The sequence below is a fragment of the Syngnathoides biaculeatus genome, chromosome 4, assembly GCF_019802595.1.
Source record: "Syngnathoides biaculeatus isolate LvHL_M chromosome 4, ASM1980259v1, whole genome shotgun sequence".
NCBI lineage: Eukaryota > Metazoa > Chordata > Actinopteri > Syngnathiformes > Syngnathidae > Syngnathoides > Syngnathoides biaculeatus.
In genome coordinates this window covers 26,130,802-26,148,224 of record NC_084643.1, presented here as the reverse complement: position 1 = coordinate 26,148,224, position 17,423 = coordinate 26,130,802, and the positions used below count along the sequence as shown (strand labels likewise).

Below are 17,423 nucleotides of genomic sequence, written 5' to 3'. Positions count from 1 at the left end.
AAGTTATGATGTCATGTTGAAGAATGAGTCCTATCAAGCCTTTTTGGCCAGTGAGACTCCGGAGGCCACTCATGGCGACCAGCAAGCCAAGCAGATAGCAGCTATGGCGGTCACTGATGGCACGAGAGGACTTCAGTGGGGCCATGGAGAATGACTTCTGGGTGGCTTCGGGGAAATTCTGGTCCACCATCCAGTGTCTCAGGAGGGGGGAGGCAGTGCACCGTATGCACTGTGTACCCTGGGGACCGGTGCTGCTGATTTAAATTGGAGTTGTTGTGAGTCGGTGGGCAGAATACTTCGAAGACCTCCTCAATTCCACCGCTATCCCTTCCTCTGAGGAAGTGGAGTCTGGCGAAGACCAACCTTACACCCTCATCAGGGTCCTTGAAGGTGCATGGGGGTTCACCTAATCAGTCTACATGTGCTTTGTGAACTTGGAGAGGGTGTTCAACTGTTTCCCTCAGAGGTTCCTGTGGATGGTGCACTTGGAGTAAGGACTACTTGACCCCTTAATGAGGCCTTTTCGAGCCCTGTGTGTTGGTCCGCATTTCCAGTAACAAGTAAGATTTGTTTCAGTGAGGGTTGGGCTGTGCCAAGACTGCCCTCTGTCATCAATTCTATTCATTATCTTTATGAACAGAATTTCTAGGTGTTGATTGGTTCTAGTTTGGTGACCTTGTGATTGCATCTCTGCTTTTTGGAGATGACGTGTTTCTGATACATTCATCAAACCGTGATGTTCAACTCTTGCTGGAGTGATTCACAGCAGAATACGAAGTGGTTGGGAAGAAAATTTTCCGACGGCCATGGTCCTCACTCGGAAAAGGGTGGAGTACCGTCTATGGGTCAACTAAGAGAAAACCTACGCAGGCATGGGTACAACTTGCAAACTTCACAATTCTACACGCACACACACACACACACACACACACACACACACACACACACACACACACACACAAAACTCCATAAATATAAAAACTCCACAAAAATCAAACCCAGGTCCTCAGAACTGTAAGGGCAACGCTTTACCAGCTGAGCTACCGTGCCGCTGTTGTGGAGGCAGTATTAACTTCCTCCAAGCCAAAGAGCATTTCATTATCACTTGGGTCCCGGTTACGCTGTCCGCTAAAACAACCTTTCTTACAATATAAGGCCCACCTTCCACTGATGGGTTCTACCATCCTTCATGGCCACGAGTGCTGTCCTCAGTGCAGTCCTCTGCTGGCTGGCCTGAACGCACTCCAAAATCAATAGGATGGATGAATGGTGTGTCCTGTGTGCCGGCCTACCCGTAGTCAGCCTCGCGTCATTTCCGTCCAAAGAACAATCCGAATATTCAACATTATTTACAGCCACAGGTTCAAATCTGTGTATTCCTCCATCTTCCCGAGCAACCGATACTGCTATTTCTTCATCAGATGAGGATAAATCCAAAAATCACCACTGTCCATGATTGTATAGGAATGTAACTGAGCCGAGTGTTTACGCACCTAATATCCCACCCATCGGCCTCCGAGTAGTCAAACTCCACGTCATTTGCGTCCGAAAAACCATCCAAAGATTCAACATTATTTACAGCCACAGGTTCAAATCTGTATGGAAGTATTCCTCTGTCACCCCGATCAACCGATACTCCTATTTATTCATCAGATGAGGATAAATCCGAGAAATCAACGCTGGCCATAATTGTTTCCCAACGTAAGCGAGCCTTTGTTGCCGCATCTAATATGTCACTTCCGCGCACGTAGGTCGTTTGACTCGGCAAAATGGCGGCGCCCGTGAAAATTCAAAATTGCAGATAAAAATCTTCTCAAAACACCATTAAATGAGAGGGGATTAACATCACATTTTCAAGATACAGTACATATGACATGACCTATTGGATACATTGTTAATCCAAACCACCGGAATTCCCCTTTAACGAACTGTCAAGTTGTTTTCCCCTCCACTTGCTCTCTCCAGTCCTGGAATTCTGTTTTAATTTTTTTGATAGTGTTGTTTCTGCACAGGTTGTACGTTATATTTGTATTGTTTTATTTTAAAAGTAGAGCCTCTGATCAGACATTGACTTCCTTCAGTTTTGTGTTAAAATTCTCACCAATCAAATCCCAGCTAGCAGTAAGAATGTCACAAGGAGTGCTCTGTAAAATCTACAAACACAATTTGCAGCCAGTTTAGATGTTAGAAAGCAATTCCCCACCACTCCCACCAGAGGTTTAAAATATACACAGCGGTGGTCAGACAACAGCAGACACATCGACAACAGAGACACTGTACATTCAACAAGATCCAGAGTATGCTGTCTGTTTCAGAGTCAACAGTGTAACATGCTGTTTGAAGTCCATACAGATTCAAAGGTTTAAAAACTCTGTGGACATTTTATCCACTATGTTGTCAACATGCACATTAAAATCGCTGGTTATTGAATCCGTCTTGTCGGTGGTGTGTACGATTAATGGTAATTCTAAAAAGGTCTGGAAATTGGTATGGGATTCAAATTATGCCGAGCTGTTAATATAAACAAACTTGATTTAGGTTTTATGTTTCTTTGATCTTAGAAAAGTCCGCTATTCCTCCTGAGATCCTAATCGGTTTCGCAGAGAGTACATATCTCAAATTTGGTGGGTAGGCCTTCAGTGAAAACAACTGGTGCATCTGTCCCAAGCCATGTCTGTGCTAGTCATCTAATGTCCATTAGACTGAATGTGAACGTGTACCTTGTTTGGAGGTATATTGGACCCAATCACTGGGATGGATAAAGGTGGACAGTAGGCGGCGCTAGTGGGTAATGCGATTGACACTGGGCGGCTGCAACGGTGTAGATGTACTGACCATCATTGTTATAACACATTGCAGGAGGGCAGGTTGAATTCAGTGCTCAGGGATTAAAAATAATAATAATAATAAAACAAGATCCAGTGAGATTTGGATGGAGTCAGTCTTATTTGTGATAGTCCAAGCTATTGAAGAAAGGGTGTGATTGTCCACGAAGCAGATGTCCCCGTCCCAATTGTATCCTTTGAGCTAGATGTGAAGTTGTCTGACGCGGCTAACCTTTCATTTCCAAATCATAGCTGAGCAAATGGAACTGAGACCAAACCAGTCCACATCGGTGCTTATGAAGGAGCTGTAGTCAGCTTTGAGTTTTTCCGACTGCTGCAGGTTATGGTTGAATGTTGTAATGTGGGCAACCACAACGGAATGTCTCCTTATGCATTTGAACTCTTCAAATGTTACTTAAATCATTTTCAGTACTGTTATAATACTTTCATCCTTCCATTCATTTTTTTTTTTTTTTTAAATCCTCACTCGGGGGGTTCACAGGCATGATGAAGCCTATCCCACTCATCTTTGGGCGAATCACAGGGCACACCCTGAACTAGTCGCCAGCCCATCACAGGTCATATATCAAGAAACAACCATTCACAAACTACCACCTACGGGCAGTTTTCCAAAGTACGCTGCGAAAACCCACGAAGCCACACGGAAAACATGCAAAGTCCACACAGAAGAGGCCAGATTTGAACCAGACTCAGAACTGTGAGGCAGATCTGCTAACCAATCGCCCACCGTGCCGGCCTGTTACGATATATCACTGATAAAAATAGCTGATTTTTTTTTTTTACCCTTGTACAAATATTCAAATGTGGCATTGTAGACAAATTGACACTAGAAAACCTTCTTAACCTTATTTCTGTTATTTCCTTTGTGTGAAATTTTGTTTTAAGGTTATTATTTTTCATGCATAGATCTCATTTAAACTGGTTAGCATTTGTCAATCTGATGGCGGCTTTGCATGAGTGTGACTCTTTTGCCAATTTGGCGGCATCATTTTTCCTCCCAGGCGACTTGTGGCTTGTCTCCAAAAGTTACAGCCAACAACTTGTAATCTTAAAAGCTCCGCATCAGCGATGACTAAGAAGAAGTGCTGTTGTACTTGAAAAAGTCTTCATCAGGATTAAGATGATGAATGAGACAACGTCATTAATTTTGAAATATTGAAAATTCCAATTGAGGGCTTTAATTTGATGTATGATGATATGATTTGTTGCACATTTACTTTTATCTCTCTAAGCGGTGACCTTTTTTTAAGCAAAACCCAGTTTTTTTTGTCAGTACCTCACCATGTGAGGGCATAATAGAAAATATGAAAAATGGAAAGTCCTCATTAAAAGCAAAATTTGCAAGTTTTCAAAGTACATGTAAGACACACATCTCTCCTTATTTCACATCCCTGACCATGACCCCACAACCTCACTTGTCTGCACAAAGGAAAGCCGCCAGCTCATTCAAGGAAAAAGAAGTAGCAAGACAGCGGCGTGGCCATTTCAGAATGATGCTTGGTTGGCCAGATGTGCACGATGAGCCACTGGAGGAATGAGGGGGGGGGGCACACTCATCTGAGGCTGCCTCACTCAGAGTGCACCATTGCCGTTACACGAAAATGCTGCCAGTTAGATATTTTGTTTTTGGGACTGTACAATAAATTAATGGGTGATCAACCCACCCAACGGAAATGTCACTCTTTGTTAGCACATTGTGTGGGTGCCAGTGGATTTCCGAGACCAGCAATATGCAGCCATCTGCAAATAGTGCACCACCGTTATACGTTTACCCAAGTTTTGAAGTAGACACCTGTGTAAAGCCTTCTTTTTAAATTTTGTTGAAAACCGAAGTTACAGTACATAATCAGCCCAGGAAGCAACAGGTTGTTGAGTGCGTAAATAAAAACATGTGTTGAATCGCCATTCCACTCTTTAGCGAGGCTCGTGAGTATGAGGTGCACACACACAAATATATGAAGTGTTAATTTTTTTTTAACTATACATTGCAGATTTAAGACCTTAAGGGAGGGGTGCTCAATGCGTCGATCACGATCGACCAGTCGACAACGTGCCAAGAAAAAAAAAAGGCATCAGCCGTATTTTTTTTTTAACTTTAGCTCACCACGCATGTGCAAACAACGACACTAAGTACAGCAAAACACGCTGTCAGTGAGTTCCCCCCTATTTTAAGCTCTCGCTTAAGAAATCTTAAACATGAATATGGATGCTGCAGTAAAGAAAACAAAAACGTATCACTTTCATACAGAATGGGAGGCGGACAACTTTTTAACGATGTCATTTCGAAGTGCGTTGGCCTCATCGGCCAGTGTAGTGAAATGTGGACTGTTTATGGAAAATATGACACCGACATTCCGCCGAAAAGCAAGCTGAGAGTGAGAAAAGTGAACAAACTAAAGTCCCAATTGGCCGCACAGCAGTCACTTTGCACACAATATAGTTCAACAGTGACAGCCGCCTCCTAAGCATCGTTTCCGGGTTCGTCACATCATCGTTAATAACAACAAATCCTTCCAAGACGGAGAGATGGTAAAAGAGGCATAGCTGACTTGTTTCGATGTTTTAAAAATAAGGTGTGAATATTATCTTCAATAAAATCTCTGCAGTTGTTAAGGAGTACAGTTACACGGCGCTGTGAAGCCATGGCTGATGTGTGGAAGGTCATTAGAGATTGTGAGTGTTTCTCACTGCAGTTCCTGCGAATGCACAGATGTGAGTGACACAGCCCAGGTGTGCATTTTCATTCGTATGGTGTTTAGTGATTATCAACGTGATCTCAGATAGTTACAAAAAGTGTTCATATCTATGTTGTATTGTGCAATGTTGGCTCAAGCGGTTATGCAAGGCACAGAAACATACATTTACACAAAAAGAATCCTCAATATATTTAAAAATAAATGTGTTTTGCATTTTTGTAGTGGGTAGATCTTTATGATTTTGTTATTCTATTTCATCATTGGTCATTCTAAAAAAAAAAAAAAAAAAAAAAAAAAAACCGTCAGCCCCCAACCCTCTCACACCCCCACCGTCGCTTGCGAGAGGCTGGCTGCTTGAGAAGTAGATCTTGGGGTAAAAAAGTCTGGGCACCCCTGCCTTAAGGAATGACTTGATATAGTTCATTGCATATGTACTTGCTATTTTAAGCATTGGAGATTAATCCCCTTTTCAAGCGACATTTTTTGGGTAATTTTGTCATCACCTAAAAGCATAAAGACAAATCGGTAAGCAATCCGATAATTAGTCATGAAGACGTTTGTTGCAGCAGATTCAGCTGAATGGTGAAATATCTTTGCTGTCACCTTCAACCAAAAATTGAGATTTTTGGGGGTTTTTATGTTGTCATAAGAGGGCCTAATGACAAATCTGGACGGTCCATATATTAATTGAGGTGGGACTTAATGGTTTGTTGCACAATAATTTTGCTTGTTTGCATTACCAAGTAGCAAGCGATGGGTCAGTTGGGGTCAAGCAAAAAAAAAAAAAAAAAAATTGGGGGTAATTCTGTCTCCATCAGAGGTTATGCTGACCAATTAATTGCAAGTATGGGGAAGCCTCATGAGTGTTGTGTTTGCACCTCCACTTGTTGTGCAGTGCTCCGTGACCTGTGGTGAGGGCACAGAGAGGCGTTTGGTCACCTGCCGAGTTGGAGACCAGTGCGGTGGAGACAAGCCAGAGAATGTGCGTGTGTGCCGGCCTGGGCCATGCCATGGTGAGTATCTGAAGTACCCTGAAGTAAATGCTTCATTTAGCCTGTCAAACCTGAAATTAAGATGAGAATCAAATAAACACCCCCAACTTGATCAAACCCAATTTCAAATCAACGATATAAAAAAATGTACTTTAATAACTGGACATAAAAGGCCCCATTTCAAAACATGATGTGTAAATTGATGTGAATTGAAAAAATCTAAAGCAATTTAAAAACTGCTTAATGTAATACAAAAGATTGACTTTAAAACCACATTAAGGGCTAACTGTACCTTAAAGTAAAGGTTTTCTAAAAGGCTGAAAGTGAATTTACGCTTCAAGAAACATTTGTTTCCATACCACAAAGTTGAGTTTTTAAAAAAAATCCTTTCTGTGGTACGCTAGCTATAATCAATAGTGCAGCATCTTTCTAGTTTCCATAGCAAACCTTGATCGCTTGCTTGCGCAGTCATATAGATGAATGGACCAGCCAGGACACCCCCTCTGTCTGACTCACATTCTGGGACTCGGGGATAGTTTGATAAGAAACTCATTTTCGATACTGCTTTTTCTTCGTAAGGTCACCTGGGTGCTACTGGAGCCTTTCAGGTGACTTCTGCATTAGACTTTAATGAACCCAGCATAAAGTTCTTTGACACATCGCTGACAATTTAGTCAAAAATGTCGTTTTCAACATTAAAGAAAATTTCAAGTCTTTAACAAACTTAACGCGTGTTTTCTGAAACACTGAAGACAAATTAGTCTTCTATGAGCCAAAAGCAATTTTTTTTTGTAAAAATCAGTGAGTCTCGAATGGTTCGTGAATCCATGTTTTACCAAAGCCCAAGTCAGTGAAGATAAGGAATGGGACTATTAACATTAAAGATAGTTTTGAGTCTTCAATAAAGCAAACTCAAACTCAAAACAAACCACACATTTGTATGTTTAGAAACATCATAGATAATGCAGTCTTCATTTAACTTAAATAAAAGGGGTTTTACAAAAATCTGCACCATTATTGTGCACTATTATACTAATACTATACTAATGCACTATTCTACGTGTTTTTGTGAAGACCAAGACAATTATGTCAATTAAGCTAATTTTTATAAAAATGAAACACTTTTGTCTTTTGTGCATGTGAACCTATTTTAATTGTTTTTAAAATGCTATTTGTTGCTGAATGAACATTTTGTAAACACCCAAGCCAATTCAGTCTTCGATTAACCTACCGGGCAGGTTTTTATGAACATCAAAGACATTTTTTTCATCATCACCCATCATACCATTTAGTCTTCAAAAAAGCTAATGTGTGCATTTTCATGAACATTCACAACTATGGAAGTAAATTAGTGCCACCAGGACTTGAATTTTAAATCCCACAGAAAACAGGATTTGAATTGTAAAGTGATCCCATTTTCAATAGTTGCTACAATTCGCTGTCTGAAATTCAACTGGCTACAATTCGCTGTGTAAAATTCCCCATCTGTGCCACCAGGCAGGGTTACTTCAGGTCAAAACCAAACAGCCAGCCAATCCAGTTACTCTTTCTTTGTATGTGTCGTCACGTGACTAAGAAAGCGTAACTGCGATTGGCTGGGTGGGTGTTCAGTTCTGACTTGACGTAACCCTGCCTGGTGGCACAGACAGTGAATTTTAGACAGCGAATTGTAGCCGGTTGAATTTCAGACAACGAATTGTCGCAACTATTGAAAATGGGATCACTTAACATTTCAAATTCAAATCCTGTTTTCTGTGGCATTTCAAATTCAAGTCCTGGTGGCACTAATTTACTTCCATACATAACGAGTCTTGACTGAACCGAACTTCAAATAAGTAACCATCTTCTTGTGTTCTGCTCCTTAAGAAACTGATGCCTTGCTTATAATACACGGGTCTTCTCTTTCATGTTTTTTTTTGCTCGGCTGCCATGTGTTGATGTGCTTTGATTTTCAGATGATCCTTGCCACGGAGACAAATCCATCTTCTGCCAAATGGAGGTTTTGGCCCGCTACTGCTCTATCCCCGGATACAAAAAACTGTGCTGCGAGTCTTGCAGCAAACGGGTTGGTGGGGGTGGGGGGGCTCTTTTCTCCGAGCAAGAGGACCACGTGCGCTTCGGTTCTGCATCGCAGCTGCTGGAGACGCTGATGGCCAATGCCACCCGCACCGATAAACATCAAAACAGCGATAAACAGCGACAAAACGCAGGCAACCAGCCACAAAACACAGGTAAACAACAGCAGAAGAGCGGTAAACAACGGCAGAGCATTGCTAAACAAAAGCCAAGTGCCAGTAAACAACAACAAAACGCCGGCCGATCAAGGCCGGTCACCACGCCCGCACCGCCTAAGAAAGCCAAGACGACGTCAAAGCCCAGGAGGAACCCACGGGATGCCGCCCTTGCCGAGAGGCAACGGCCCGCTGCTGGCGGCTCCGCTGACAGCCAGCGGCCCGCTACGTACTCACGAGTGGAGAGATGAGAGTGGCAGATTCCTTAACTGGACTACACAGACAACAGCTTCATCGTTCTGAGTCTTCTCACACTAACAACAACAAGAAAATCATCAAAGACATAAGAGGTGCTGGTTCACTTTGTTTTTACAGTTACGTAGCAAGTCGGGGCATTCATTTTAAGATGGGGGCACAAAGGTCGAAAGGGAACGTTTTTATTTGGTCGAAATGGAAAAGTTTGCTGCAATTCTTTTAATTTAAAAACACGTTAAGAATGAAGACATACGCAATTTTAACATCCAAGATGGAGACAAATCGAACATACACATTTTCTTAAACATCAAAGATAGTTTACACAGAGAAAAATAAAACAACCATTTAGATAAATAACAAAGATAACTGGGTCTTAAAAAGAACAAAACATGCATGCTTCTGGAAAAAGTCAAAGACTTCTCATAAATAAACCTCAAAGATCACAATTCACTGCCCTCCAAACCTGAATGCAGGTTTTCATGAACTGATCAAACGCACTCTTTTATTTTCCCGTGCGTCAAAACAACATTTACGACAACACCATCACAAATAGAAAGACATAAAATTCAAATATATGTATGCACAGAAACAGTGAACGGTACAACATGTTTTTAATGATGTAAAATAATCAATGAATGACGTGAAAAAATACAAAAACGGAAACGTAGCAAAACCGACAATAACCGGTATCTACCTTTCATGTGTTCCAGTCAAAGAGGAGACATTACGCACAATGTTATCGATATCGAACAAAAAGTGGTTTGAGCTGCTTCTAACTTCAGAAGCTCTGCTTCATGGTGCTTCCACACTTACTACATGGTGATATGGAGCTATCACATTCAAATAATCTGTATTAAAAAAAATGGACAGATGCTTTTTATTTTACCATCTCAGTGTTACAAAATGAACATTTTTATATTTAAAATATGTAGCAGCTGTAACTTTCAGAAGCTACAGCCACAGTTTGACTAAGTTCTGCTGCAGTGAAAAGCTTTCTTTTTTGGCAATAACGCATAAGAAGAAGATATTTACCAAAAGTAGTATTTTGCTTTCGTCACGTTTGCATTTTGATATATGGCTAGCAGTTGAAGCCAATAAAGGTTAATGTGGTCACAAAAACGTAGACTGGATTTGACCAAATTCCTTGATTGACCACGGGTCAAATTTAGAATCATAGTCGTTGACCTCTTTCAAATATTTGAAGTGGCATATTCTGAACTCCTCAATCACTTATTTTTCCTGATTACTTCAATTTCAATTGTCAACTTTTTCTAGATTTAAAAAAAAATTACAAATGACAAGGATCAGTTTGTCAGTTTTGATTGTTGTAGACAATAACCTTAACTTTACCTTTCCTCAGTGAAAGTTTTTTTGTTCCTTATTTAAAGACAAGACACAAATGGGAAGGCATTTGCTAAAACATCCTAATGCTTTTGCTGCACTCACGTTTTCAGCTAATGGACCTTGCCTACTGCAATCGGAATCACTTTGGGAGTTTGGAATGGATCCACATTTCATGAAATGTCTATTTTACAAAGGGACAAAATATTTTTATATTACTAAAATTGTATTTTAAATAGCGACGACTGGTTAGCATATCTGCCACACAGTTTTTCTCCGGGAACTCCGGTTTCTTCCCACATCCCAGATACATGCAACATTCATTGGACACTCTAAATTGCCCCTAGGTGTGAATGTGAGGGCAAATGGTTGTTTGTCTCGATGTGCCTTGCGATTGGCTGGCAACCAGTTCATGGTGTGCCCCGTATTCCCACGATCCTTGTGAGAGACAGAAATGGATGCGTGGATTTTGAATGGATTATTCTGAACTCCATGATCATACTTCCTTTTTTTATTTTGGAAAATAAAGCAAGCAGAGTAAGTTTAATCATCATTATTTCAAAATAAATACATTTTTGAAAGTTCTGGGGATAGATACAGCTACAGCTACTTTAGTTTTAGCATTAGCTTCACCCAGAGAAGCATTTTGAACACAAACAAGGTGCAACAGGAACGTGTTTGCCAATACTTGTCACGACCATCTCTAGTATGTTGCAAGCTTTTTCAACATATGAACATTTTCACAAACATTTACAATAGAGGTAGGTGATTCATTCGTTTCTTTGACTATGTAGCAATTTAATGATCAATTATTATATCTCCATCCATCCATCCATTCATCCATCCATCCATCCACTTCATTCCTGAACTGGTGGGCAATCAGTTACAGGGCAGATTTTGACCATCACTAAGTGGAAATTGAACCCACCCTGCCCTCACCAAAGTCAGGCGCCACTATACTATCAGTGAGTCTTTATATATATTTATATTCACACATACATCCGCAACCCTGCTGAGATTGAGTGTTGTGGACCATGTTCTGAACTCCTGTTACGATGTCACTGTCACATGGAGATGAATTCATGCTTGATATTTGAATACACACCAGATATGATTGCACCGTCTCACTATTTCTGCCCATTCCTGCCGCTTAGCTTCGCTTTGCTCATTTCTGACCTTTTAGCAGTTAGCTACATGATGTTTTTGATGGCAATTAAAGATAAACAACAACAACACAAAAACAACAAATGGATTTCCTCACAACCACGATGCATCTGACTGCAATAAGAACACAACACAACCATGTACAACAGTGTATAGTTCGTGTATATAGATAGCATTGAGTGCAGACATATTTATTGACAGAACGGTGCTGTTTGTTTTGTCTTTTTTCTGGCAATATTTTCAATTTTCATTTTTAAATGAATTCAAATACATGTACTAGGATAGAAATGACATTGTTTTCTGCAAACAATTAGATGTAAATATACACGCTCAATTTTGAGATGTTTGTCACCAGGCTGTCTTTTCACAGCTGTTTGTTTTGTTTTGGTTTTTTTTGTTTGTTTGTTTTTCTGTTTTTGTAGCAACCGACCCAAGCTCTTTATTCAAGCTGCTAGTGTAGTTGACGATTTGCGTCGCTGCTAAGCTTTGCAATGATGCTAGTTGCGCAAGACAAAACCCCTGAGCCTCCTTCCAGTACTGTATCCATACAACCTGTGCATTGTCATGTCTCCATTGTGCTTGTCTTGTGTATTTGTGCAGATTCGAGTGTACACTACTACTGATGCTGTTTATTGGAATGGGGCGCACATAGCAATAAAAATAGGATCAACACGTCCGCCTCCACACTATTGTTGTTGTTTTTGTCAGAAAAAGTGTTAATACCCAAAAATTCCAAGTGTATCCAAACGTTTTGTGTGATGTTCTCTCCTGTGGTTGTTTGCAAAAACATAAACGAGGTTTGCTGCACAAACTACCTAGTGACCTTTAGAAATGTTTCCCAACATTAAAACAATATGAAAGGACTTTTGTTATCCAAACAAATGTTGCAAAAAGTCTGTGAAAGATATGCAATTCAATAAGAAAATGCACAGTTCTGAGGCCCGGGGTTCAAATCTGCACCCCCCCCCCCCCCCTCCACCCATATGAAGTTTGCATGTTCTCTGCATGCCTGCATGGGTTTCTCCAGGTACTCCTCGCACATCACAAAAATAAGCATGGTAGGTTGAAGACCTTTAACTTGCCCGTATTTTGATAAATATTAATTGTAAATAATGATAATTTCTAGAATTATATATATACTTTTAGGCCCTATTATCATAAACAGCAAAAATCCAACTGTGCGCCAGAGGTGGGTTAGACTGATGGTGTTAATTTTGTGGACCAGCACAGTCTGGCAGATCCGCAGGTGAGTGGGCAATGCTATCTATCTATCTATCTATCTATCTATCTATCTATCTATCTATCTATCTATCTATCTATCTATCTATCTATCTATCTATCTATCTATCTATCTATCTCTATCTATCTATCTATCTATCTATCTATCTATCTATCCATCCATCCATCCATCCATCCATCCATCCATCCATCCATCCATCCATCCATCCATCCATCCATCCATCCATCCATCCATCTATCTATCTATCTATATCTATCTATCTATCTATCTATCTATTTGCAATTTGAAAAATGCTTGTTAACTTGGTTTTAGACATTTGCATTTTTAAAAAATATGCCCGAAGGCACCACCTGAATGGGTTTTTTTTTTCTCCTTTTTTTCTTTGTTACACGAGTGGAAGGTTTCCCCATATTCTTTGCTTCCAACACCCCTCCAATGGTCATGTCCAAACTTTTACCACGGGAGAAATCCTGCGTGGAAAATAAAAATCCCGTTAGGTGTTTCCTTTTTCTTTTTTTCAACCCAGAAGTAAGTGATGATTGATCACGGAGTAAAAAGTGTGAAAACATCTTCATGTGGTACATCAAAACACTGTCACAGGGCAACCGCTGTCTTTTGTCGGTGATGGTTGGTCACCCGTGGATTGTGTGGGAGTCGCAAAGCCTCTGACTACTGCTTAATTGATTTACAGTGGCTAATTAGAGCCGCACACAGTGCTTGTTCACCGACAACTCTTGCAATATAGAAACAATACATTTACAATTAGCGCTAATGCTAATTTCTCTATTCAGGGTAAGCGCAATGCTCATTTGTTTCGTCAGTGAATGTTAAAGAACAAATATTCCTCATTGTTGCTTTGATCATAGGTGGCCATGGGAACATGGCATTAGGAATATAGCATAATTTATTATTGCAATTAACATGTTCATTATATATTGTTCCCTTGGCGATCCCCTAATCAGCCACTACCATCAATGCTCATGCCACTGTTAAGGTTTTAAATGTTTGTTTCTATCGTGAGACCAAAAAAAAGTATATTTTAGATGTTAGGCTGGGAGGAAAAAAAAATCCTTTGTCTTCCTATTGTTAGCAAGGGAACACTAGACCATCCAGTACACTTTACAGTACACTACAGTAACGCTAGCGTTAATTCTAATGTCACTGTCCTTGGCATTGTGCAATGCTTCAGTTATCAGACACAAAATGGTTATTTTATTGGGTGGGGCGCGGTGGGGGATCCTTATTTTACTTTCATCAACCAAAGTGAGTATTCTTCCATAACATGATGTATTTCAGAAAAAAAGTCAAGAAAATTACAGCCCCCGCTGCGTAAATTTGAATGTTATTTTTCAAGTAGCGATGTATGCCTGCCAGCAAGATACACAGTGCAAGAACACGGAAAATATCAGCAGTATTAATATCCCATTATGCCCAAATTACTCATATCGTATGAAAAAAGAAGGAGCCAATATAAGCCAATATAATAATCTACGATAAGCCATTACTCTGGTTCTTTTATGTAACGTTTTAATAGATGTCCTACTTGATTCTATTGTTTATCTCTGCCGTTATTTGTTTGGCAGCAGATGGACCCTCCTTATCCACTCTAGAGGGATTAGGATAGGAAAAAGAAATGGATTTCCATAAAACACGAGGATACAGATGTTTCTTCCAGTACTTAAAAAAAAAAAAGAAAAAATAATTCAGGGAGAGTAACGAGCATAACTGGGAATCGAGGAGGAAGTGCCTGATGCCTCTTGAGAAATAGGAAGAGACAAAGCTATCAGACGGTGGGAATCTGGGGAGAGCGGAAAGTGGCGGAACAAAGGATAAGATAAAAAATGAGCAGCGGGGTGACGAAGATTGTGCACTGGGGGAATGGAGGTAAGAAAAAATGTCTGTCTGTGTGATGTCACGGTTAAATCTAGAATCGATTTTTACTTCCACATTGCACTTGGTGAAAGGTACTGGTGTAAAACTTGTGAGCAAAGTGGCAAAGACTATACCATGCAGTTTCATAAAAGTGTTTATTTTTCATTGATTTCCTCTTAATTCATCTTCTTCTTCTTTTCCTTTCGGTTTGTCCCATTAGGGGTCGCCACAGCGTTCATCTTTTTCCATCTAAGTCTATCTCGTGCATCCTCTTCTCTAACCCCAACTTCCCTCATGTCCTCCCTCGCAACATCCATCAACCTTTTCTTTGGTCTCCCTCTTGCTCTTTTCCCTGGCAGCTCCATCCTCAGCACCCTTTCACCAATATACTCACTCTGTCGCCTCTGAACATGTCCAAACCATCTAAGTCTGTTCTCTCCAACCTTGTCTCCAAAACATCCAACTTTGGCTGTTGAGTTAATTTCTAATCCTATCCAACCTGCTCACTCCTAACAAAAACCTCAACATCTTCATTTCTGCCACCTCCAGTTCTGCTTCCTGTTGTTTCTTCAGTGCCACCGTCTCTAATCCGTACATCATGACCGGCCTCAATACTGTTTTATAAACTTTGCCCTACATCATAGTGGAGACTCTTCTGTCGCATCGAACACCAGACACCTTCTGTCAACTGTTCCACCCTGCTTGGACCCGTTTCTTCACTTGTTTACCACACTCTCCATTGCTCTGTATTGTTGACCCCAAATATTTGAAGTCATCCACCCTCGGTATCTCTTCTCGCTGGAGCTTCATTCGTCCTCCTCCACCCCTCACATTCATGCACATATATTCTGTTGTGTATATTATATTCCTCTTAATCCATCTATCCATCCATTATCCGAGCCGCTAATCCTCTCTTGGGTGGCGACAGCGCCGGAGCCAATCCTACCCTAATTTTGAATATCATATACCAGAATATAATCAAACGATTGAAATCCCTGCATGCAAGGGACAAGGTCAAAATCCAGCATTGAATGTCGGTGATCTTCAATCAACCAAGCAAGACAGCAATTAAAAAACAGTATCATTGCATATATTATATTGCCATCTGGGCAGAGGAACGCTTACGAAAGCCAGCGTTGATCGCTGCATCTACAAACGCAAATTAAAAGTCTACTACACAAAGCAAAACCCATACATGTATCACCAACACCCAGAAATGCTGTTGACTTCTTTGGGCCCGGGCTTTTTTGAGCTGGACTGACGTAAAGTGGAAAATTGTCCTCGGGTCTATCGAGTCCACATTTCTAATTGTTTTTGGAAATCATGGATGTTGTGTCCTACGCATTAAGGATCATCTGGAGTCTTATCAGTGCAAAGTTCAAAATCCAGCATCTGTGATGCAGTCAGGTGTGTTAGTGCCTATGGCAAGAGTAACTTACACATCTGTGAAGGTACCTTTAACCCAGAAAGGTATATAGAGGTTTTGGTGCAACATGTGCTGCCTTCCAAGCAAGATCTTTTTTTCAGGGACATCGGTTCTTCTTTCAGAAAAACAATGCAAAGCCACAAAGGTGGCACTGGTACAGCACTGTGGCTTGACTAGTACTAGACTGGCCTGGCAGCAGTCCCTACCTGTCTCCCATCGAAAATGTGTGGTACATTTTGAAGCGCAAAATATGACAAAGGCAACTCTGGACAGTTGAGCAATTGAAGTACGTCAAGCAAGAATGCGAAAGAATTTCACCTACATGCAATCGCTTCAACAATCGGTGTTCTAAGTTCCCAAGACTTATTGAATGTTATTGGTGATGCAACATAGCCTCTGCCCCAGCTTTTTTGGAAACGTGTCAAATTCAAAGCAAAAAAAAAAAAATAGTTTGAACATAAAATATCTTATTGTTGTGGTGTATTCAAGTTAACATAATTTGAAAAGGATTTGCAAACCCTTTGTATGGTTTTCATTTACAATTTTTCACAATATCCCAACTTCTTTGACGGTGGGGTTTGTATTGTATTAGCATTCTATTATTTTATTATGTATTTTACACATTTTATTGATATTCCTTGGTTCCAGGTATATGATACTTGTTTCTAATTATTGGATTTAAAAAAAAAAACATCCTTTTTGTCAGTATACTTAAACTGGTCCCAGCCAGATTGCGCTATGACAAAGTGGGGGTTGCTGTCCACCTCGTACTGTGCATTTCTGCCACCTCGAAGACTGAAGTGAAACTTTGGATTCATGACGACCACAATTGGGATTCTTTAGGCCCTATCAGGTGTCAGTGCTCCAATGAGCACCACTGTGAGTACTGTAATTATGTTTCGTGACAACTGTTTTGCATGCTGTTCTCGCAGGGCAGTGTGTACTGATGACGCCACTTATCCATTCATTTGTCTACCTTGTGTGATCATCATCACAGCAGGCTTAATCACCCTCGTTACAATGTTCAGCCTGCGGTGGTATTGAGAGGTTATGAAATTGGATGCGCCTGATCACATATTTATACATTTATACAGATGTTTATACAACCATCAAACGATACAAATTGGTTACTTGTAAGTTACTCGTTAAAAAAAAGAAGTAATGTATATCATGTATGTAACGCATTAATGTCAAATGGACATAAGCATAAAAATGGGAATCTGCAACTTCCAATATTGTTCAACAATATCACTGAAACATAATGCAAAAAATACAGGGAGTCTTGATAGACTATAGACATTCAGTAAGATTCAGCCAAAAGAGATGGTCTTAAATTCGCCTTTTTTTTCTTTTGTTTATA

General features: G+C 40.4%; 1 protein-coding gene across 1 annotated transcript in view; it reads left to right on the top strand.

The window, feature by feature from the left end:
• The window catches only part of adamts3 (ADAM metallopeptidase with thrombospondin type 1 motif, 3), a 140,077-nt gene extending 127,741 nt beyond the window's left edge, over nt 1-12,336 (top strand). Inside the window, 2 exon segments of the mRNA XM_061817550.1 lie at nt 6,438-6,555; nt 8,490-12,336. Coding sequence (XP_061673534.1) covers nt 6,438-6,555; nt 8,490-9,016 — 645 coding nt within the window. The 3' untranslated portion in view covers nt 9,017-12,336.
• Nucleotides 12,337-17,423: the final 5,087 nt, after the last annotated feature.